The 25,030-nt window shown below is 40.8% G+C and overlaps 1 protein-coding gene across 1 annotated transcript; it reads left to right on the top strand.

Annotated features, from left to right (window-relative positions):
- Window positions 1-2,205: 2,205 nt before the first annotated feature.
- Window positions 2,206-24,948, top strand: SYNM (synemin). Its single transcript, XM_074836952.1, has 4 exons — window positions 2,206-3,111; window positions 9,222-9,346; window positions 15,938-16,011; window positions 17,487-24,948. The coding sequence occupies exons 1-4, from the start codon at window positions 2,326-2,328 to the stop codon at window positions 21,299-21,301; spliced, it is 4,800 nt and encodes a 1,599-aa protein (XP_074693053.1). The 5' UTR covers window positions 2,206-2,325; the 3' UTR covers window positions 21,302-24,948.
- The last annotated feature ends 82 nt before the right edge of the window (window positions 24,949-25,030 follow it).

Below are 25,030 nucleotides of genomic sequence, written 5' to 3'. Positions count from 1 at the left end.
TGTTCCATGCCATTGCTTGTCTTCATTGTGCCCAAGGTCTGCTGCTTCACTTTCTCTTCTGTCAGGCGCTCCTGCAGCCGTCTTCAATGTCAGTGACAGCACAAAGTTGTGGCTCTGCCACCCTTCTTCCCACAAAGAAAGAGAAATAAGTGTGGCAGCAAAAGCCTCTGGGTGTTTTTCATTTGCCCATCATTGGTAGAGCACATCAGGTTTCTTTCCCTTTTTGTGCAGGCGCAAATTAATTCATTAAAGCCTTCAGGGAGAAGTTGCATGACTCATTTGTGTTTCAGGTTTCTACATAACTGCATCGGTCAGGGGATTCTCAGTGGCCTACTGAGTGTTGGAACCCAGTTAACAACACTTCAAGATCTGTTTCAGAAATGGCTTGCCCAGACTTTGCCCATTTCAGGCATTGCCTGTCCTAGACCGCAAATTCCTTGCCCAATTGCAGGTCCAGGCCCAAGAATTAGCTACAGGCTGTTTAGCAGACATCAGCATATACAGCTTTGATGGAGTAGATCCCCCAGCCTGGAAAGCTATCCAACATCTGGAGAGAGGTTTATGGTGTTTTTTCAAGAAGCTTAAAAGCAGAGCTTCAGTATCTACTGTGCTTTCAACAATGAAATCATAAAAATTTATGAATACAGTTGCAGCAAAAAATTAGTCAAATTGCCAGTATGAAAAGACAAGTGACTGCTAGCTTGACATTTGGCAGGACATCCACAGTGAACCCCAGAAAGCTCGTTTAAACCAGCCGCCCTGCTCCTGCCAACGCAGCAGCATTGCTCTGTGCAGCACGCTGGTCATCCCTGCGGTCTTTAGTTGGAGTTTTTAGGATAACAGTGACATCAGAGCTAGAAAAAACTTTGTAAACCACAGGAACTTACCTCTTCCCAGAAGCATAGTAGTTTCCCTCATGAAAGAACAGCAGGTGTTAGAGTGTCCACCAAGGGACTTGATTTTGACCACAAAGCCAGGGAAAAGCAAGTGTCTTTAGTAAATCTCAGCTTCTCAGTGACCTCTGGACAGAGCAAATCTGCCAAGGCTAAATTGGCTGACTTTTAGGCCAAAGCCAATGATTTATCTGTGTTGGTTGGGCTCAAATCCTGAAGGCTTTATTGAGATTAGAAGGAAATTTACTCAGCAGAGAGCAAAGAACCAGCCAAAATCTGGCGTTTCTGACAGCAGGGGGATGTGGTGCTGAGGTGTAAGGCTGTGGGAAGGATGGGACAGAGCAGAGAAGGGAGTGTGGTGCCCAGAGCAGATTGGTGTGGTGAATCTGTGCCTTGATCCCAGCTTTGCAGGGCTTGTGCCAAATTCCAATCCTTTCCCTGTGTGAGCTTTAGCTGGGAGAGGTCCTGAGGAGTAAATGCAGAGGTGTGAGCTGTGCTGCCCTACACGAAGCAGCAAATCTCTGCAGAACTCCCCATGCTGCAGCACTGGGTGAAATTGAAATGTATTTGTGCATGAGAGGGAGAAAGAATGCCTGGGGAGATGAAAAAGGTTGAAATGAGTCATTCCTCGTCTTTTTGTCTCATTTGGTAGATAATACAGGGTGTGATGCTTCACTGCCTCCTTGCTGAGCAGCTCGTGAGAGCCAGTTTCAGTGCAGTCAATGAAAGGACTTCTCTGGATCCAGCCCATATATGGTGCAAAATAAGGCAGAGAATCGGGCACAGGGACGCGCTGGCTGCGGGCGCTGCTGCTGTGCGCTAAGCCCGCGAGGCGGGATGCTTTTCTGTTGTGCAAAGGCTTTATGAGTTGTGACACAAGCTCAACATTGGAGGCATTTCAGTGGCTTCCTCAACTTAAAAGTGGCGTTCTAAAATGGCATTTGACACTTTATATTAACTTAAGCCCAGCCACTGTACAGTAACAGCAGCAGATGGATCACAGAGCGAAGAAATACCCCCTGGGGAGCAGAGTTCCCAGGGTGCAGGGGTGGAAAAGCGGGCTGAGCCTTAGCCGGTAGGGCCGCACACCGCGGGAAGGGAGGACAAGGATGCCGAGGAAGGGGTTTCGTGAGAGCGGTGCTAAGCGGGGCTTTGCTCCCCTAGGCGGGGCTTTGGCTTCCCCCTCGGCGCCGCTCGGCGGGAGGCGCCAGGAGCCCGGCAGGGGGCGCCGCAGGGCCGCGGCGCGGCGGCGGGGCGTGGCCTGGCGTGGCGGGGGCGTGGCCTGGCGCGGCGGAGGGGCGTGTCCGGGGGCGGGGCCGGGCCGGGCAGGCGGCGGGAGCGTTGCGCAAGGGTCCCGCAGAGCCCCGCGGCAGCTGCGCAGCGCCCGTACCCCCGGGGGCCACCGCGGCTCCGACCCCCCGTCCCGGGCAAGATGTGGCGGCGCTGGGAAGCGGGATGGGACGAGAAGAGGGAGCTGCAGGAGCTCAACGCCCGGCTGCGGGTCTTCGTGGCCCGGGTGCGGGAGCTGGAGGAGGAGAACCGCTTTCTGGCGCGGGAGTTGGCGGAGCTGCGGGAGCAGGAGCTGATCGGGCTGCGGGTGCCCGAGCAGGAGCTGGCCTGGCTGCGGATGCAGCTGGAGGAGCTGAGTCGGGCGAAGCTGGAGGCGGAGCTGGAGCGGGACGGGCTGCGGCGGGAGCTGGAGCAGCTGCAGGTGCTGGGCGCCGAGGTGCTGGCGATGCGGCGGCGGCTGGAACCCGAGCTGGCCGGGCAGCGGGAGCTGCTGGAGCGGCTGAGGGGCGAGTGCGTGGCCCTGGAAGAGCTGCTGCTGCAGCTGCGAGCCGAGCACGGTCACCTGGCGGAGCGGCAGCGGCGGGAGGCGGCGGAGATGCGGGAGCTGCGGGTGGACCTGGCCGCCTTGCCGCCGCCCTTGGCCGGGCTGAGCCTGGAGGAGCTGGAGGAGACCTACGAGATGCTGCTCAGCCAGAGCTGCCGGGAGACCCTGCTGCGCTACCAGGAGCAGATCCAGGTGCTACAGGAGCAGGAGGCGCAGCGGAGCCGGGAGAACCTGGAGCTGCTGCGGGAGGAGAGCCGGCAGTGCCGCCAGCACCTGGAGGACCTGCACCGCCAGGGCCAGGAGTTGTGCGGGCTGCGGCAGCGGCTGGAGCAGGAGCTGCTCGCCTTGCAGGACCGCCACGGCGCTGAGGTGGAGGAGTACCAGGTGCGTGGTGGTGCCCCCCGGGCCGGTCCCGGGCCTCTCTCAGCCCTCTTCGCCCTGCCGCGTCCTCCCTGCCCTCCGGTGCTTGTTCTGGCGCCCCTCTGAGCTTCCTGCCGCCCTCCCACTCAGTTCTGGCCCATCGTGGGCCGTGAGTCCCATTTCCCATGACCCTGGCTCTCAGCACCCGGAGAGCAACTCCCATCCCTCCTGCGCCCGCTGCTGCGGGAAGTGCCGGAATCCCTCTGCCAGGGCCCCCTCAGCCCACTTCGCCTCCCCGCAGTAGGATTTCCCCAGCCTGGAAGAGGAGGTGGCCCAGCAAGAGCTTGTTGCTTTTGAGCCCCTCCCTGGGTGGAGCAGGGAGTCCCTTTGAGACCCGCTGCTCCCTTCGGGGAGAGCTGGGTGCGAAGGGTGGGGATTAAAAGGGAGACGGTGACCCCGAGGACATCTTCCTGGTGACAGGTGCTTGCTCCCCAACTTGCCCTTGGCAAGTGCCCAAGAGCATGGAGCTGGGGCGCAGGCTTGCCAGGGCTCCTGCTCGGGTTGGCCGGAGCACAGGGGACACGAGCAGTCCCTGGGAGCAGACGAACTGAGTCCCCATGTGGTGGGACATGACGCTTCCCTTCTAGTGTGAGACTTGAGGGTGACCCATCGCGATCAGAGAAATGATCTGAATTTTCTTCCGGCTTTATACACGCTCCTGTGCACCCTGAGCCTAGAGAAGGGCTTGTGGGCCCCAGCATAGCGAAGGAAACTTTCAGTTGTTTAAGGGCAGGAAGACTCATTACTGTGCTACAGGCAGTGAGCAGAGTGGGAATTTTTTGAAATAAAACTTTAACGATGTAGGTGACTGGTATCTGTTCGAGGTGGATGGTTGGTGGTGTTAAACACAGGGTTATAGCAGCTGCAGCTGAGATTTTGCTTGTGGTCAGAATAACATTTGGTGTAACGACGCATAATCGCCCTGCGCGCGTGGGCAGATCAGCAGCTGCCGGAACAGCAAAATATCACTTCATCAGATTTAGAGTGGAGAGGACGTATTAGATCATCCAGACCATCGATCGATTTCCTGAGGGCAACGCTTCCTTTGTTCATTGTTAGACCTTTTATTAACACTCTGCTGGAGCGTGGTGTTTGTCTGAACCCCGTGTGCTAATGGTCACATTGTGTCCAGCAGCCATGGTAGATTATGGAGATGCTGGCAACTGGGAGAGGACTGGGACTTGTTGCTGTGTGTCTGGTTTTTGTACATTGCTAGATTGTTTGCAAGTTGCATAGTTTGCAGATGCTGTGAAGTGAGGCAGATTAGGTATGTAAGAAGTAATCAGAACGGCTTTTAACTTTTAAATAATTTTTTTTTTCATTTTTGACAGGACAGCTCGTTCTTCCAATCATGTATGTAAACACTTCCAAAGCTTTGGAAGAAGATGTTATATATAAATCTCTCACTAATTAGATCTATCCATCAGTCAAAGCCAGGTGAAGATGTAAAGAAAAAAACCCTCTTTTTTCCCTATTTTTAAAGGTGTATAAGTTTATATAAATGTACATAAACCTACTAATATCTAGTTACTTTGATTTCCAAAAATATGTCCTCCTTGCTGTCTGTATTTGTTGTTAGGGATTTATAATGAAAATTTGATTGATCTTCCATCATCATTGCTCAAACTGAAAACCTTTAAATATGGTGTTATTTTAAGAGCATTTTGTATAGTTCACTATTCATGATACAAGTTTTTCTTCTAAAGCCAGTTAGAACGGGTGTGGATCCCAAACTCTTTCTTTCAACTTATCAAGGTGTTTTTATATCAGTGTGTTGTCTCTGTATGTTTGTATTTTTAAAGAATTTTATTCAGAAGAGCAAGTGGAGATAGAGCAGCCTGTTGTAAAGTCAGATAATCAAAATCAACGCATGCCCTTGAATTGTCCTGATTAAATACTCAAAAATGGATTGTTATTTTGATACCAACATAACAAACTTCTGGTTTACTCTCACGAGCATTTGGCATGCTTTGGATTTTACAGGAACAATAGCTTCAAAGCTTAGTAATACAAGAAGAAACAAGTGCTTGAAAACATGTGAGCTGTCTTATCTTTGAAAATATATCTAGATAATACTTAAACTCTGGTGAAAATGATATCATAAGGTTTATAACTTCTGAACAGTTTCATACTGAAAATGTTTGGTTTCTAATGAGACAGACCTTTTCCAGCAGCCAGTCTACTATACATGAGAAAGAAAATAGCTTTTGCTCACATCCAGGAAGAAAAATTACAGAATGTGTAGAAGCAGCTGTTTCAGGTTTTGGTCTTGTGCTCAAAGCTTTTTTTCTTCCCTCGTGATTTCTTTTACTGGTGAAAGTATGTTCTGCATGGATTTTAAACTACTCTTTAAAGAGCATCTATTCCATGCTTATTTATTGTAAAGTGTCACATAGAAATGATATGTATGTACAGTTTTAAGTCAAGTGATTATTGTTCATTGCAGCTGCAATGGCAATTAGATTTACTCATATTTTCCATATATCTTCCAGTTGCCTTATATGTCCATCTTTGCCTCCTGCACTGTCCTTATCCTTGCTAAAGCTTTCAGCAATGTGAAATAGAAATATGCATTTGGAATTATAATTTAGCGGAACCAGGCAAGCTGTAAATCATTACATTGTTTGGAAAACTTTCACTGGTCCCGAGTGCTAAAGGGATGAACTCAGTAGGTCTCTTACATAATTTTAGCTGTGTGCTGTGACAACACTTAGGCAAAAACTCTCAGTGATTTGAGAAAGCCCTGTCTAAAGCCCCTCTAAAAATGGCCGGGGCTTATCCTGCTGCTTTGAAATGAGGCAGGTATTTTTCATTAATACAGTGGGTTTAGGATCGGTTCCTGCATCAGTGTTGTGAGCTCCACAGAAGAAGACGACATCTTGTCAAATGAACATATAATATCAATATGTCATGTGCATTCTTTTGTGTATCATTTCTAGCCAGCTAAGCGCAGTGTCAGTTCCTCCCCTGCTGAGCCGCTGAATGAGCTCTGGGATCAGTAAATAGTACCAGATGGAAAGGGCTGGAGCCTGGAATCCTCTCTTTATTCCCTGAGTAGGTGCAGCTTGGACAACCCAAGTAAATTCTTTTACCCCTACTGCCCTTCTAAAATTTCCCACTGCTGCCTGGAAAGGAACATCTGAAGGGTGAGAAAATCACTTCTGCTCAGTTAGTGAGTTCTAGCAGGACATCACTGGGATTTGGGGGGCCATGGGATTGATGGGGTTGAGAAACAGATCTTTCCAGAAAAGTCCTGTGTGAAGCAAACACAGCTGTAACAATACAGGTTATCTTTTGCAAAATGGAAGTTTGTCGGCTTGCAATCTCCTGAACTTTGCCGAAGTGCTTTTTGGCATGTTTGGAAACAGGACTTAAGACCAATTGTCCTCTGCATTATGTTTAAGCATCGGTGACTGGAGGGCTAGACGAGTGGCTGTCTGCCATCCAGTCTATACAATGTCTGCTCCTGTTGGAATGAATTCCTTTAGAATTATTACACAGTGGGCTGAGTTATGTAGCCCCTTATGGTAATCATTAACTCAAACTTTTGGATCCTGAGTACTTTCCAAATCCAGTGGGTAGAATCTCGGTGGCTTTTCAAAGCCAGACTGCAGAACTTGGGGGTGAGGCACTGGAGTTCCTATGTCTAGATAAGTGTGAATATCCCCAGTCTTCCAGAGCTCCACACACTGTAGTCCAATGTACAGATTCCCTATATAGATTCTTCTGGGACTGCAGCAAGACCCATTGTGAAGCTCTTTTTAACGTATGCATGCACATGTATAGGTTAGTCTCTACATTTAATTGGGGAGGCAACCAACACCAGAATCTCTTCATGTTTTGTATCAGAGCTTTTACCACCCTGAGGGGCTGGTCCCACAGAGATCCAGTCTGTATTGTCTTTTGCTGCTTTTGCTGACTCCACTGGTTCTGTCAACATCCTGTCCATTCTTGCTTGATAGCCTTTTCCTTTTAAAAGCAGGGCCTGGCAGTCTTCTTCCCTTCTCATCTTGGGAGTTTCCAGTGGGTCAGTTCTTGAACAGGATTGTTGCCTCAGAGCCACTAAAGGTCAGCAGTTCTGTATGGCCATGCACAGCAGCGAGCAGGACGTTACCTCCACTGCAGTCCAGATGAGGCTGCTGGATGGGTGATAGTGCTTTTTCAGATATGCCACTATGATCTGTCTTCTGCCACAGAAAGGGAGTTGTAGGTACATTGAAGACTGTAGACAAGGTTTGTCACGTCCAAGAAAACATCAGTGTAATCATTTAACAACAGTTGCAAATGCAAATAAAGAAATAGAAATACTAACGTGTTATATAGAGAGATATACCCATGTGTATATAAAGATACAGGCAGCTTCCTTCATTAAGCTTTCTTTTTACTTTTACTTAAAAAAAGAAAAAAAAAAAACCTATTAATGTTTGAAATGCCAGCACTTTATATTCTTAGTTCTTAAACCTTACTTCTGCCTAGAATATCATACTGGCATTAACCAATCTGGGGAGTCCTCTGCTGTATCTTCATTTTTATGCTATTGCTCATACTGTGATACTTGAACACTAGCTGCATATAAATGCTGTGTTTTGATTCTTTTTTTTTAAAACTAGACTATCAGTGTCTTGATTTTCCAGTTTGTATTGCACAGCATTTATTAGGATGCAATCTAAAATAGCTGTCATGAATTCCTGTTCAGTGTTGTACACGTGTATGAGATTTTGCTCTGTAAATGACAGTTCAGTGTCCTTGCAGAGTGATGTGAACAAAACAGAACCAGGCCTTTGCTGAGATTTAATTTCTGTCTCCCCAGTCCCCAGAACAAAGTGTAATCTATTTCAGTTAGCATCAGTCTGATGGCTGAGGAGGACTGATCTGGGTTAGTAGATTCTATCCACAGTGCAGAAGACATTAAGAACCACACTGAATAGCTAATAGCAATCCTTCCAGCTCTGAGTCTGTACTGAAGAAGCTCCTCTCAATTATCAGGGGAGGGCTTAATTTTGTGAAGATGGCAATTTACCCTTCATGTGAGAGCTAACACCAGTGATTAAAGCACTTGCTTTCTGCCATGTTCTTTTCAAGAGCATGGGGTCAGTTGTCTTGATCTAAGTCAAGTCTTAATGTTCTGTTGCATAAGTCTTCCTTGCTTTTTCTGTTGTGTACAGTTACTCAGTACTTTATCTTTCATTTAGTATTTCAGAGTGTGTTCAAATCTAGACCATTTTGGACTTTGGTCTTTCTGTTCATCAGTCCCTTTCTCCATGTCCAAAACTTGTTAAAGAAAGGTGGGGCAGGCCTTACCTAGTGTCTCATCAGTGCTGCTGCTCTCAAGTCATTTGTGAGTGTCATATAAATTACACTCCTCCCACGCACCACCACCACCCCCCCCCCCATGAAGGTACAAAGTTATAATTAACTATCAAGATGAAAATGAGCAATCCCTTGTACATATTCTGAGTATCAGTTAGAACAAAGCTGGGTGGATTACGAGAGGTGTCCGAATATTGTAGAAAACATGGCTTGAAGGAACCTCTGGAGGTTCATCCTTCACCTTCTAGGCACTATGAGTGTCTCCAGATGCTAGAATCCATGTGATTTGGACCCACGTGTCTATGGAACTGGAAATACTGATATGGATAAATAGGCCAGGTTCTCATAGCAAAGTAATCACCAAAATTCCTGAACTCAAGTATGATTTAAGCATGCACATCTATGCTCTTAAAATGACAAAATGTGACATTTAAGTCACATTTATAAAAAAGTATATTTTCCCCTGCTGTGTATACTTGATGACTTTTGTACAGGGCATCTGAATGGGTTTTACTGAAATATTTAACTAGCTTAGTAAGGCATAAAATGAAATCTTAGCATAAAACTCTGCTTCAGTAACAATGTATTTCAGATTGTATGTTGGGAGGTCGTAGAGCTGATTTGTTATGGTTTTTGAAGTGATGGAATATATTGATTTATTCTCTCAGATTATTATTTTTTAATTAAAAGTTTTAAATTATTAGGCATTCAAGTGTACAGATTTTTATGTTGGTTCAAAACTAAAAATCAGTATTTCTGTTTAGAGGATAATCGACGCCCTAGAAGAAGAAAAGCAGTTCCTGACCATGTCGATCACAGATTACCTGAAGGATTATCAAGAACTACTGCAGGTGAAAGCAGGCCTCATCCTTGAAATTGAAACCTATAGGTAAGAACTGCGGTCACACTCCTGTCTAATCAGAGGATAATTTAAATCACTTTTTATAGATACAGGAGCCCCATTCATCCTCTTTCCAGCATTTAAATTACAGACAACTACTTTTAGGGTCTCCAGTGAAGACTCGTATATATCACAGTTTGTTAAATAGAGTGAATGGACCCCTAATACCAGTTTTTAGCTTGCTGTTGGCTTGTTCTGTGACATGGGTCACGATGCCATTTGAACTAACTGTGCTGTCTGTGAAAGGAAGATAACACCCCTTCAGAAGACTGCTAATACATGTGGAGTTGTCTGAGATCTCTGAGAAAACTGTAAGAATAGTAAAATACCGTTATTCATTAGTAACACTGATAAGAATTACCAGTGGGCAGAGGTGACTGGAATTTGATCACTCGAGCAAAACTATCTCTGGTAGTAATTCATTCTTTTCTTCTGTCCCCAGAACAGTGTATTAGAGAAGCCAATATAATCCATAGGAATCCTATTAACTTTGTACAAATATAGTGATATGTAAGAAACCTTCTTAGTCCTGGTCAAGTTGATACCAAATTGATGTGAATTGTTGATGCAATATTTGATTACAAGCTCTGAGGAGCCAGTATCCCTAAACTGCAATCAATAAAACATGAGGTAGTGTAATTGCCATCTGTCAACTTACATGGCACATTTCCCTGTTTAAATATGTTGATTAGTGTCCACCTGCAGCATCCATACAAGGAGTGAGTTCCCCATTCTTGTTTCAGTTGTAGGATAGTGGGAAGATAACAGAAAAGTCAGTCTGATTAAATCCTGGCTTTCTCCATCCTTGGTTTGTTATGGAAACATGTTTGGTTGAAGTGTGAGATATCAGCAAACATCTCTGCTAATGAATCTTCAGTACTGTATATCTCTCTAGCCACGTAGTAGCTGTGGGGTTGAAAAGCCAGAGTAATTCTGTCTGGAAAATCATGATGTATCAGTTGGCACAGGGCATAAAAGTGATTAGGAAGGAAAAAACCCCAAAACAAACCAAAACTAGAGGAAGATACCACCTTATTGTAAAGATCATGGTATTTTTTTTTTTACAACTAGCACAATATTTTCAATAAATTTCATTGAGATATTGATCTTCAAATACTTACAGTAATTCTTACTGAGCAAAGTAGTAATTTGAAAAAATTTAATGTCAGCCTACTTTTGTATTCTCTTTAAGGAGTATGCCTCAGTCATTAGCTTGTCTATATTGTGTGCCTTATTCATATTCAACCTGCGTTGCTGTGAATCAATAAGCATCTAAGTCTGGATAAAGATGGCACCAGCTGAATTATGGGTGGAATGTGTAGACTAGAGCAATCCACTGATAAATATGAAATTTAATTGTAGTTTCAAAACTGAAAATGAGAAGCTTGAAGGAATAACTTCTGAGTAGCATGATAATAGACTAGTGAGCAAAGGATGTCTGTAGTCCATCAAAGAACAAAAATGATCTGTCCAAGATGGCTCGAGCGTTGTGTGCTATGAGGTGCAGACCAAGGCTGGCTTCTGGACAAGATGAAATCACAAGCAGTATGTGGGACAAGTAATTTGTAGTCAGTTGGTGAGCAACAGTACCTGGATGTTTATTGGTGGAGTGGGATCCCTGTGATCCTTGGAAAACCAGTAGTATCTGGAGCATTACTAGTAGAAAATAAACTGTGGAAACAGTAGCCAGTTGCAATCCTTATCTGTGAGTGTTAATTCTGTTAACTTTGCTAAAACATATGATTCTTCTGAATTTAATCCTAGCTCTGATGTTGACTTTTACTGTTGCCACTTAAACTTTCTCCCTCAGTTTACTCATCTGCAAAATGGGATTAGCACTTTCACAATAACAGAATTATCGGAATTGTTTTGATGATTAGTATTCATCCAGAAGTAGAAATGATAATGCCCAGATATTTAGTTGTTTGGACACGCTTTTAGTTAATATGTGAACCGTCAGTGCTTCTGCTCTGTAAAACCCTGTAAGCCCATTAAATTCTGGAACTTCTCCAAAGGTCATATCACTGATCATCTGAGCACTATTGGTTTGTCTAAGGATCCCCTGACCTTCTTAATGAAAGGAGAACAAGTCAGCATCAGCTGCAGCATGTGGTGTTGTCCAGTTGAGAAGCTCCTTAACCTGTAGGGTTTCTTTATCTGATTGTAGTGAATGCAACTTGTATCACTGATTGCGTTGGCATGGCAGACTTCAGTGGACAAATGAGCATCCACCTACTGAAACAGATCTACAGATGGAAGCAGAGGAATGGGTCTTGCTACACATCAGAACACATGCTATCTAATGCCTGCAAACAAAATTCTTTTAGAATATCAGAAGCTGAAAAGTGATTGTTTTGATTTGTGTTTTTACATTTATGCAGTTTTACCTATTCCTTTTGTTTTCTTACTCTCCCTTCACTTAGGAAAATAATGCCTTCCCTACTGTATGCCTTTATCAACACTGCTGTGGGAGGGATTCAGTATGGATCCACTAGTAGGAGAATTCTGGACTGCTCACCTATGTACTTTTTCAAATTCTGCTCCTCTCCCAGGTTTTTTTATCTGTGGTAACCAGGGCATGTGAAGCCAGCTTCAGTTTGTTTTTGTGAAGGATACTGGCATATACCCTTGCTTATGCATACTGGAAACAAAAAGCACCTATTTGCACTTAGTTCAACGTCCTGATTTTTCCATTGAGAAGTTTCCATTGAGGGCCTTGGCACCTCCTCTTCTCCTGGCATTATAGGTTAAGGGTGTGGTATCTGGTCTACTTCTTTGTGCTTTCTTTGTACCTCCCACACTGTATTTTCTCTTTGTTTTACAACTCCTACAGCTCCTGTTTTAAAGCCAATTCTTTCCATAAGGCAACATTGCTCCTGGACTGGCAAGAATGATCACTGTTGCAAGGAACACCCTTCCCCAGGGACCAAGTGTACTTGTTCTCTGATTCTACTCACCCTTCCTGCTCTGGGAGCTGACACTCACTTAGGAAGTGAAATATATGTCTTATGTGGCTTTATGAAGTTATACCTCATGGGAATCTTCACTCCCAATCCTTTTTTACCAGTGTTGAAGTAAATGTTTATTGAGTGTCTTGCAGTTTTGGTCTGTGTTCTTGGAACCCTGCAAAACCACAACTACTTAGACTATGCTTAAGTTTTATTTCCAGAGAGTAGTGGTGAATTATTCATGACACTTAATTTTAGGAGGTAGAAAATATGCCTAGGATCAGAATTACTATCAAGCCTTTCTCCTCAGCTATCAGAAGCTTATCTTCAAATAGCAGAAGCTGCCCAGAGCCTCTGCCGTAGGTTTCAGTAGTTTTTCTGCCCTCTGTAAAATATGTTGTTGTTGAAGAGTAAAAGATTTTGCTTTGAAATCCTAGTGTCATGCAAATGTTCTATTCTAGGTTACCACTCTGCATTTTGAAGCAGTGGAGGCTACAAAGCTTTTTTTTTCTTTTTTCTTTTTTTTTTTTCCTTTGTTTGTCACGGTCATTGTCAGGATCTCTTAATACACTTGTCAGGCATACTTTCCAATCCCCCTTCGGTTGGTTTCTTCCATCAACAATTCCTCTGACCCTTACCATGCCTTCCTCTCAAGAAATCATCACCAACATTAAGGCCTCCTCAGCTACTCACCACAGCTTTTTCAGTCAGAATCCTTATTTCCTATTTACAACTTGTACCATCCGATATGTCCTATTCCTGTATTTGTTTTGAGAACATTCGGAGTTTTCTACACCCAGGGAATTTAACATGCAGTTACCTGCTGTTCTTCACACAGTCCTCCCATCCTGTGATGGTTACCCCTAAAAATCTTCTTCCATTCCACTTCCTGGAAAGGTTTATTTTTGTGACTCCTTACCAAATACCCAGGATAGAGAGGATGAAATTTTATGGCCTGCTGGCTAACTGCGCCCATCTGAGATTTTGGGTTTCTGTAGTTGAAACAAAGTCATTGCTGTTGTGAATGACCATAACATTTGCACCACATACTTTTGTTTTTTGGTAACTCCTCTCTCCCCACCCCAGCCAGTTTCTCATCCACTTGCTTTCATGGACTAGTTATTTCTCTTGTCATCCAGCACACTATAGGGCTTGGGGCTGACTAGCATGGTGCTGCTAACTTTAAATGAATAACATTAATAATGAGATGAGTTAAAGGTGCAGTTGGAATATTTTCTGGCAACACTTAACACAATGTGTGTACATGTCATTTGGGATTGGATTTCCAGGAAGTAGCTGACATGGTTATTTTTTATAAGTGCTGCTTAGAGGAATGCTTTCTGTTATTACTGTGAATACTTAAGAGTTCATACAGTTGAGACTAACACCCTATTCTTCAGGCAGTTTTAAGTTTGAAAGCAGTCCTTACCACGAAGAGTTTATAGTTTAAATGATTAGTATTAGGAAAGGATGCGAGAGAACGGAGAAGCAAAATGACTTGCATAAACTGAAGCTATGGTCAAGCTGAGGAACATAACCCGAGTTTGCTGGCTTCCAAGCCAGTGCTCAGTACATTACACTAGTTTCTCATGCTAGTTTATTAAGCCAAAATCAGTTTAACATTTTTTTGTTTATCTGATAAGCTTGAGGACATACATATTACGGTCTGTGTACAGTAAAACCCTGATTCACCATCCAGCTTCATAGAGGTTTCACGAAGCTTTGCCTTCCGTTTTTCAAATACAAAGTATTTTCAGTAGTAATATTTCAGATCCAGCTTTTCTGTGTGCTGTTGCCCTTCGCCATATACAGTTACCTCTTGGAACTTATTTTTAGTGACTTCATATGTTGCTGCAGCAACCGAACAACTGTTGTTTTAACAGCAGCCAGAAATCCTTAGTCAAACTACCCACATTCCTAGTTTCCTTCGTCATGGTTAACGCTTTCATTGCTATCTCCTTGATAGGTTTCTGCAGCGTCACTACCAGCTTCTCTAGCGTATGTCTATCAGAGCAATTTTTTTTTGTATTCACTAGCTTCATCAGATGTTTGGTCTTGGGAACATTCTCTATTATGTGTTGAAGTCATATAATTGCTATAAAGCCTCTCTTAACATGAAGATAACTTGCTTTTACTTTGTTTTTTTTTAATAACAAAATAGATGGCAAGTGTCCATCTGAACCTGTTTTAAAGGGAGAAAGTGACCTGTAAATATGTTAGGTAATTTTAACCTGGCATTTCTTCTGAATCTAGGCAAATCCACGATTGCAAAGAAAACCTTACTAATGACAATTTGCTGATGTAGTATTGCCCTAGTGAATCTAGAGGCAGTCAGAAATCAAAAGAAGCATATAATGTTTGAAGTGATCAGTCACGTGAAATCTACAGGTGACATTTAAAATGCCTACTTTGTTAATTTTGACAGAAATGCCCAGCAAATGTGTTTTTACCACAATCCTAAATTGCTTTCAACTCCGCCCCTAGGGAGTCAAAAGCCTTGGCTATCATAATCCTCCAGACTTACTCTTGACAACTTTTATGGTGCAGCTGTATGTTATCAGTGCAAAACATCCGGCATTTCCAAAACTGGAAAATGATGAAACGGATATCTCGCTAGTAGAAGTGAATATAAAAACACTGAAGTTACCGTATTGATTATGGCATTCCGTTGCATATTGAAAGAACCTGCCGTAGAATTTCTAGGCTGTTGCACCAGAATGCTGCAGTTGAGCACTTTTTTGGGGGGATAATGTAGCTTGTGGCCCTGCAAAGATGGATGCTATTAGAGAGTCACTGCAAAAAAAGAATGAATGGAAGGCTGAGAAACAGAGGGGACAAACAAGAGATGTTTTTAAAAGAAACCAAGCAGTTTGTCAGAAAGCATTTTCCTAGTCCACTGTTGTAAAATACACTGTGTTGATTTCCAATTGAACAGGAACTAAGAATAGTTACTTTAATACTGTAAGTTGTTTCCTCCAGCACTAGCCAGTGTTTGACAGTAGAAGTAATATTTTCCTTCAATTTTAATTTGAAAAGGATAGAACTTACAAATTGTGGCTCTAACAGTTCCCTCATATATCACACTTCAACAACACCTTTAGTACTAGATGACCAGCAGGAACGCTGCTGGCTATTTGCTTGCAAATTTATTTTTTTTTCATTTTTGCCTTTTCTTTATAAAACATCTCCATGTCTTTCTCTGGGAAAGCTTTACTGAATATCTGTTAAGTTTTGTGTGGCTTTGTTTTCTCTTAACTCTGTTACAAGTTCATCGTTCTGGAAAAAATTGCTAGCTTGTATGATTCCATAGTGGAAATCAGTGGACCTTGTCCATGTCAGGAAGCAGTACATTGGCCAGTGGGGAAGATTTGATCTAAAACTGTACTGTGTCTGCTGCTGTCACCTACTGTAAGATTATTGCATTGTTCTCATGAACTGGACTCTGCAAACTAAGAGTCTGGAAGATGCTAAGGATTTCTCTTTCCTAGTAATAAAAATATGGGGTGTGAAAAGCACTCAGATCTGACCCAACTGCAGGGTAATTTTTTCAGTTTGTAAGACTTACAAATGTTAAATATTATGATTATTCTTCCCAATATTTTAACAGAATGCCTTTTTATGTGTTTTGTAGAGCTTTGTTAGAAGGGGAGAGCAACCAGTGGATTATTACATGGAGAGATCAGCACACAGGGAAATTGCCTCAAGGTAAAAAATGAATATTAAAAGATGAATGTTGAATGGAATTAAATTTAACTGGAAACTATTGTGTTATAGTATTCCTGAAGAACACCTTTGAGTGTATTGCGAAATGAATATTGAATTGGTTTTGAGTGTTAATATTTTAAATCAACATGGTGCTATTCTATGTGAGATACCTTCTCCACTTGAGTTATGATTTTTAAGTAGGGAGTGATGTTTCATAGCTCTAATAGTGCAAGAACTGTTAGAAGTCCATAGGTCTTAAGAGAGTTTTGAAGTATAACGCAAGAGGTATTTAACAAAACATGTAGTTAAAACCATGGAATTCATCATCATGAGGCTCTGTGAGTGTTACTAATTTTACATGGGTTTAAAGAGAAATTTTAGCAGAGTAATGAAAGAAAAATCAAAGACTTATTAAACATAAAGATACCATTTCTATCTTAGGAGCTGCAAATCTCTGGAGGCTGTGAGAGTATACCAGGGAAGTATCACTATTTACTTGCCCTGTTATTATACTCTTTTTCATGTATCTACTGTTGGTCACTGTAAACAGGATACTAGATAAGATAGACCTTTGATCTGACTGCTGTGGTCATTGTTATTAATAACAGAATTACTCTCGATGATACTCCTGAGTTTAACAATGTGTAGTCTTAAAATCATCAGACCATCATAGACAGTAGTCCCAGAAGAGATTTGAAGGCTGTGTCTGTAGTAGTAAATTAAACAGACTAGGGCCTAGGCTGAAACGCTCACATAGAATTGCCTGTGCTGTTAAATTGTTAGTACTGTCCCTGGCATGTTTTTGATCTGGACTAGCCAGTGCTTTTGCAGACAATTCTCAGGCATATTCTGTGGTTACCACAGACCAGGAAACACTACCAGAAGTCAGAGGAGGTGTGGCTAGCTTTTTCAGAGTAGGAGATTTTAGTTGTGTAGTGCTGCTTGGTCTTAGAGCCAGACAATGTAAAGGTTCTTTATTTCTCTCCCTTGTTGTACCTTCTTGTATCTTGTGGCTGTGAAGGGCTGTATTTGTGTTTTCAGTTTCCACTATGTGATGGCAGGTATGCCATTAATTCACAATAGGAACTGAGAAACTTCAGGCCACTTTGACTAATGAAGCAAAACAAGCTTAGGATATTAGCATACATTATTTAATAATAAGTTGTGAATGTAAATGAATAATATAAATACATGTAATTCTTATGTAAATGCCATAATACCCTGTAGCTTACAACAGGTAAAAATGGCAAGAATTTGCAACTTAATAAAAAGCTTTGCTTTCAGTTTTAATATAATTTATGCATAGACTTAATTATCACACAAAACCTACAGGAATGCTTTTACAAAGCTCCACTGAAAATGAAGCCATTATTTCTTTCAAAAATTTAGTATAAAATTTCTTAGTTCATGCCCTCTATATTTTTTTGGATACAAGCCATTATTTTCATGTTTGGTTACCTATGCTCTTTTTGCAGATGTTATAAACACTTCATATAACTACACGGATATTTACTCTACTTACCAAGAAAGAAATAGAAATAAAGCTTCACCAGCTATCAGGATGCCTGATAGAAGACACAGAATGCCAGTGACAAATACTAGTTCTGCACGTTACTCAGCTCAGTCAACACAGGCTGGATCACAGACAACAGCTAGTGGAAGAGCTTTTGGAAGAGAGATACTTGGTTCAATATATCGCCCTTCAACAACTGTTACAAAGGATGAAAGGATTCTAACAGACCACAAAGAGTTAAGAACATTTACTCCAGCCTACAGTAGCTGGAAAAACACTGAAATGCAGCAAAAGACAATTCCAGAAAGGAAGAAAACAGAAATTACAACTTCATCCACAGTATCTTTTTCCAAACAATCGGAAAACGCTGAAAAATCAGACAAGGACCACAAGCCTGACACAAAGCCAGGGATTTCTGAAAATGTAAGAACAAAACCAAGCTTCACTAGATTTCCGACTTATGAGCTGAATACCAGTTTTAAACCATCTAAATATGAAGAAACCATAACTGAAACTCAGATTACGCTAAACGAAAAAAGTGGAGGCAGCAAACCAACTGAAGAGAAAAAATCTCTGCTGAAAGAAAAAGATAAGCTAGAGAAACAAACAAAGGAGGAGAAAAAGAAAACAGATGAAAAACCTTTTATAGAAGAAAGAACTGTTGATTTTGGAAGGAAGACTGAGCAGAAAAAATATACCCGTGAGGAAGTAATTAACCAGAAGTTAACAGGGAGTGATATTTCTAATGCAAGAACTTTGAAAAGTGAATCAACCAAAAAAGATACAAATGTGACCCTGGAATCAAGAAGCAAAGGAGTCATTGAGATACCTATCAGTCTTGAAATGCCAGCTCCTGACAAAGAATCTCAGAGTAATAAAGAAATAAGGTTACAAGGTTTTAAAACTTCCTATGGAAGAGAAACAGTTGACCATGGAACTAAGCCTGCTGAAATTCACAAAGTTAGTGTTTCAGAAGCAGAATCGAGTCTGAAAGATGAAGAGCAAGTGAGTGACAGAAGTCATAAAATGGCAACTCTGTCAACTGAAAATATAGCAGAGAATATTGTTGCTGACATTCTTAAAAGCTTTACACAGTCTTCTAGTTCACAAATATCAACAGACAAGAAAGTGACCTATTTCAATAAGCAAGAACAACCAGATGATGGGAAAATCAAGACTGAGATCACAGTGCAATCCCAATTTCAAGAAAACATAGATATTTCTGATGAAGCTGACATAAGAGGTCTATCAAACCAGGATGTTAGAAAAGTGGTTCGAGAGGGTGTTGCAGGAACTCCTTCCAAAGAGGAGATAGAAAATATAGTACATCATGGCCTGAAAGGAAATGAGAGCAGAAAGAACATGTCTGTTAATGTTGAGATTGTAGAGGAGCCACTGGATTATGCCACTAATGAAAGGACTGATTTTTCAACACCTTTTGAAGTAGAGGAAGTGGAAGATACATTCCCTGAGAGAGAGAGGCGTTATGGTGATGAGGAGGAACAAAACATAACGTTCACGTATGAAGATGTTAAAAAGAAGAAACAACGCCATGAGAGTTTCACTCATGTGGAAGAAGTAACTGAGGAAGATGACTCACCTATTGAACAAAAATATTTTGTATCTGTTCCTGATGATCATCCTATTATTAATGAAAAAGATGATGACTCAGTATATGGGCAAATTCATATAGAAGAAGAATCAACTATTAAGTATTCTTGGCAAGATGAATTTTTGCAAGGCACACAAAGTAAGAGAGATGAAGGTGTAAGCTCTCCAGAAGAAACATATCAAGTGATAGGGGAGGAAGCAAGTGCCCATATTCTAAAAGAGCATCCTGAAGCTGAAACATCACATGTTGAATCCATTGTTATTGAAAAAGAAATTAAAATTCCCCATGAATTTCAGACTTCAATAAGAGGACTTTTATCAAAGGAAACGAAGGACCCTAAACATCAGTTGAAGGAAGCTTTGGACCAGTTGGAGGGCAGTCTTCCAGAAAGTGTGAAAGAGGAACTGTCTGCATTAACAAAAGAAAACCAAGCTGACTCCAGTAGCTTAGAATTTGATATCAAAAAAGTTGATCAAACAGAGGAGGGTGGCTTGGTGACAATCGTTGCTGAAGTCAATCTGTCACAGACCCTTAATACTGATGAATTCGATGTAGCTCAGCTTGATGAAGTAATTGCAAGTGAGAAGGAGAAAGCAACATTGCACTCCCTGAAAAAACAGAGCTCAGAGAGAGCTGTTGATGATAGAAGCAAGATAGATGTTTCTTCCCGCAGTGATAAATACACTCCTTTGGCTGATCAAGAAGTCTATCACTCATCCACAATGAGGAGCAGCGGTAGCGCAGGGTATCATACCACTGAAAAAGTTATTTATGACGGTTCGGTTTTGGAAACTTCAGATTTTGGAGAGGCCTCTCACTCGCCACAATCAACAGATGAGACCAAATCCATAAGGTATATTAAGGTTGGTCCAGCACAAGTTCAGAGATTTGAGCAGATAGTATGTGAAGGGCCTGGTTCTGAAATGCTGGAGCTCAGTGCTACAGAAGATCTTGTTCAGAAAGAAGGATCATCAGAGTTTAGCCGATCTGTGAAGCATTTTAAACTGGGTCCTAAAGAAATCCAAACCACAGAAGAAATAATTTATACAGGCCCTATTACTACAACTGTAGAAGAGACTGATTCTGGAAATCTTTCCCAGAAGTTTTCAACAGACTTCAACAGGTCCACAAGACATGTCACAGTAGGATCAAGGCAAGTAACTGAAGAAGTCTCTTTTGAAGGGCCTGTTTCAGACTCTCTGGAGCTCAATAGCTCAGGTAACCTTTCTCAGACAGAAGAGTCTGTGGATTTCAGCAGATCAATAAGACACTTTAGATTAGGTCCAAAAGAGATTCATACTGAGCAAGTTATCTTTGAAGGACCAATCTCTGGTAAAGTGGAGGTCAGTGACGCTACAGACTTCTCACCGACAGAAAGTTCAGTCAGACACATTCAGATGGGTCCTCAAGAGTTTATGACAGCGGAAGAAATTGTCTACCAAGGGCCCATCTCTGAGCACACAGAAATCAGTGAACTGGAAGACCAGACTGTTTCAGAAGGCTCAATAAAGCGTGTTAGACTAGGTCAAGTGGGAGTTGAGACCACTGAACAAATCATATATCAGGGCTCAGTTTCTGAAACTCCAGAACTCATTAACAAAGGAGGACATCTTTCAGAGAAAGAAGGAAGCTCAGATATCAGTAGATCTTTCAGGCACGTTAAAATAAGTCCTGTAGAAACTCACACTGAGCAAATAATCTTTACAAGACCTATTCCTGAAACGCTGGAAGATCCTTCACAAACAAAAGAGTCATCTGAGAGCAGTAGACCTGTAAAGCATATTAAAGTAGGATCGAAGGAAACATCTTTTACTTTTCAAATGGATGTTTCCAATATGGGTGGAATATCTACAGTAAAAAGTGGAGAACAGCAAGCAACAATGCTCATATCCAATAAGCAAGACCCTTCTGTTAGTCAGTCACAGATTGAAGTTGAAAGTGACCGGATTGTAGAAAATGACAATGAAAGAAGAAGCTACGTTCTCTCCAGTTTTTCTCAAGATCATGGTGAAAAAGTAGTGGAAAAGTCATTTTTTGATAAAACTGTACAGTTGCAAAGAATGGTAGACCAAAGGTCAGTTATTTCTGATGAAAAGAAAGTTGCTCTTCTCTATCTGGACCATGAGGAGGAAGATGATGATGATAATGATGGACAGTGGTTCTGAAAGGACACTTTAATGAAGTCTACTTCGTAAATTGTTTATACATATTTTTGATTATCCTTTTTTTTAAAAAAAAGAGAAAAAAAGGGATGGGGAAACACTCAAGCTATTTAGATTATTAATACTGGACTGAGAATTATTGAATCTAAGCCTCTACCTATTCATCACACTTCTTCCTTTATTGGAAATTTTATTTTGGGGAGAAATCATGCTATTAATATGTTTTCCTCAGAGACCTGTGTCCAATAACTTCAGATTTTTCCACCTGTAGAGACAGGAATTTGCTACTGGGGAATTCAAAGGAAGCAGGTCAATTAATAAGTGTGTGCTTGAATAGGACTTTTTTTTTTAATACTGTATTGTACTTGGTTACTAAAATATTCAGCAATTCTATTTAAATCTCAAGCTACTAACCACAAATATAACAGAATATAAGACTAATGAGAGTGGTAGGTAGCTGATTTTCAGTTCTATTTCTGTGTACTTATATGCAATACCTAATGAAAGCCTTTTAAGATACAGTTATCACAACTATAAAAAATAAATACGATTCTGTAGTATCAAACTAAGCATAGCAAGAGTTGACAAAAATGGTATTATTTGTATAGCTAGAATGCAGTGCAAAGAAGAAAGAGGTAACACTGAATTTCTCACAGTATTCCTAATGAGAAATAGTGATTTTTATGGTTAGATAGTAGTACATTTAATATCTTTAAAAAGAATTTAAAAAATAGGCTGGATAGTGTTTCCACTGAGGTAAGGAGAACTCTTTACAGATTCAGTGGCTATGTACATTAATAACATAAACTAATTTTGCAGTATATGGGTTACCTTGATAGTAGGTATTGCTAAAGGTAAGTGTGAAGTGTCAAACATGATTATATAATGCCTAATTTCTTAACACAGTGAAATTAGCTAGTATGTGCTCTGTTCTGAAGCAAACATGTAAGAATGGCATTGGTGACACTTATGATCATTGTGTGTCAAGTCATTTCCAGATAATCCTTTCTTTGTTTACAAATGAGAAGAGGCCCTTTTCAATTACTAGCCCTGCAAACCCAACCTGAGATTTGAATTTTCCTTTTTTCGTTTTTTTTCTGTTGTAAGATTTGCCTTAGGCCAAAGTTGGTTTCTACTTAAGTCATTTGAAAATAAGCTAATTTCACTTGGATTGCACATTGGTTAAATGAAGGACATAATTTAACTTTGCAATTATAATTCAATGACTTCAAAGTCCAGATCAGAAGCCAGCACCACCAGCTGTACTAAACTGTGCAGTGCTAGCAGAAGCAGAAATAGCAGCCAACATATTTTTGTCACTGGGGTAAGAAGATACCATACTGGATGCATATAAGAAATAAAATACTCACATGAGAAGCTGCTATTTTTACATAGACACACACGCACATTTGCTCACTCTCTCACACCTTCTCTGCAGGGTAGAAACACACCTGTATCCGGATGGCTATATTGTGCCAGTCCGGTGGTTGCTGACTCAGAATTTTTTTTCCTGTGGTTATGTAAGCATAGTTTTGTGTGTGTTAATCCATATTAGAATCCACTTAAACTATCTTAGTCTGGCATGGCTAGTCACTTTTCAGATTCCTTAATATTAACAGAAGCTAGATTTTTCAAAACTGACTGCTACTTTATAATACGAATGTAAATGCAAAGCTGAAGCTCCACGCTGACTGACATATCTTGCTGTTTCAGATATGGGACAGTTTAATTGTTGTGTGCCTTAGTTACTAAGTTTGAAACTGTACGAAGCTATTAATGTTCCAAAGATTAACTCAAAGGTTTGTTTGCACTGCAAAACTTTCTGTACGTTTTCCTCATTTTGTATAAGTGTGAGTACCAGTGTACTCAGGATTGGATATTTTTCAATCATGTACTATGAAATCATTTGTTGAAATTGGAAGTGTATCTAACAGCTGGAAAATGAATAGGAAACTGAGTTGGGTAGAAGCACTAAAGGCATGTATGCTAAGCCTGTTTATACTGTTCACTGTGTAATGGATAATAATATTTTTTTGAAATTATTGATATGTGTTCAAAAAAGATATTGTGCTTCCATTTATAAATAGGGTGCTATTAATTGTAGTACTTCTAATATCATCCTATACTTTTGTTTCCTTAGCTGACCCTATAATTTTAAAGATGGTAACATCTCTGTGTTTATTTTAATAATCATGTATAAGGCAGAATTTTCCAGCTAGATGCCTAACTGCAAGCAATCAGATTCTGTACTTCAAGTATTAAGTAACTGCATAAGGGAGGAAGTCAGGTCTGTAATAAGCAACAGAGTTAAAAATAATCAGTGTTAGTCTTCTCAAATTTTTTTTCTAAGCTGAAACTTAAACATTCTCTGTAAAACAGACATAAATATCTGTAGAAAATGTATTCCGTAACCAACAAAAAGCTACTTACAAGGTCAAACACATTTATTGATACCTTATGGAATCTTTGACAGATACGCTTCTTAGGAACAAATATACCAATACTTACCTTCACCTGCTCAGAGGATTATAATGTCAGATGAAGGAATAAACCAGTAAGGAGCAAGTGAATCATAAAATGTAGATGGCCTTAGCAGTGAAAGAGGAAAAAAAATCTGTATTGTTTCCACTGAGGCAACAACAGCTCTTTAAAAATTCCTTTACACATCGCTATCAGATGTAGTAGGTTATACCAAGATATATTTTGTTTGTCTGGAGGGAAAAATTTGTTCTGTGTATTTTCTTTAGTTCTATTTAAGAACAGGATTTTAATCAACTATTGGAATGTTAGTTTATTGTAGGGAACTGGAAATGTGTATTAGCATAATGTTTAAACATATGGACAGTTCCTTTGCATGAATAATTTCAGGCTGTGAAAACAAAGATATGTCATGTAAAAAAGGTTTAAGTTTTAAAAATCTTTGTTTAAGCAGCCCATTTTCCATTTAGTTCTCATTAACCTGAGACATTTTGATACAATGATAGTTTTTGGATAATACTACCTTCAGGCAAAAAAATGTAGTTAAGGTGACAGTCGCATCCTGCAGGCCTAATGGTTGCATCTGCAGATTCAGGCCACGGGTACATGCATTACTAGTAAAAGCAAATATAACCTACTGTCTGATGTACTAACTCACCCTGTATGATCACTTTCTGCTTAAGTATTATAAACTGTGGCTGAAAGGATTGGTGATATAACCTCGATCAGCGTGCACTTCTGAAGCTTACTCATATAAGTTGTGCTTTTCATTAAATAAGAACTTTACTGCTGAGTTTGGATTAAACAAAATACTTTTAAAATATAATTAGTAATTTGGGGGGTAAAAACTATGTATTTGTATGCTGATATAGATCAGAAGTGGGGCACTGTTTTCCAAATGTGTAAACCACTGGTCTAGAAAGCAAATAGAGCATAGAATATAAAGAAAGAGGTGTGAGAGACCTAGAACTCTGTATTGACTGATGTTTGTGAATAGCAGGTGTTTAAAAAGACGGTAAGAATGTTGAAACTGGGTTGTTTGATGTCAGCTGTGTGAAACTTTGCAGGCAGCTTGTGTTTTGGTCATTTGTAATGAAACTGCATTTTTGTGGTGGTATAAGCTTTGTGATTTTACACTTTTTCACTCTTGAGTATTAAACAATCAAAACCAATGCAGATGTTTCTCTTTCTTTCTGTCTTATGTTTTTAAGGCTGCATTGTCAATAATGTCTGTAAATGTCTTGCTCTAAGGCC

This window comes from Strix aluco, chromosome 12 (genome assembly GCF_031877795.1).
Source record: "Strix aluco isolate bStrAlu1 chromosome 12, bStrAlu1.hap1, whole genome shotgun sequence".
Lineage (NCBI taxonomy): Eukaryota > Metazoa > Chordata > Aves > Strigiformes > Strigidae > Strix > Strix aluco.
This window is presented reverse-complemented; position numbering and strand designations above follow the sequence as displayed.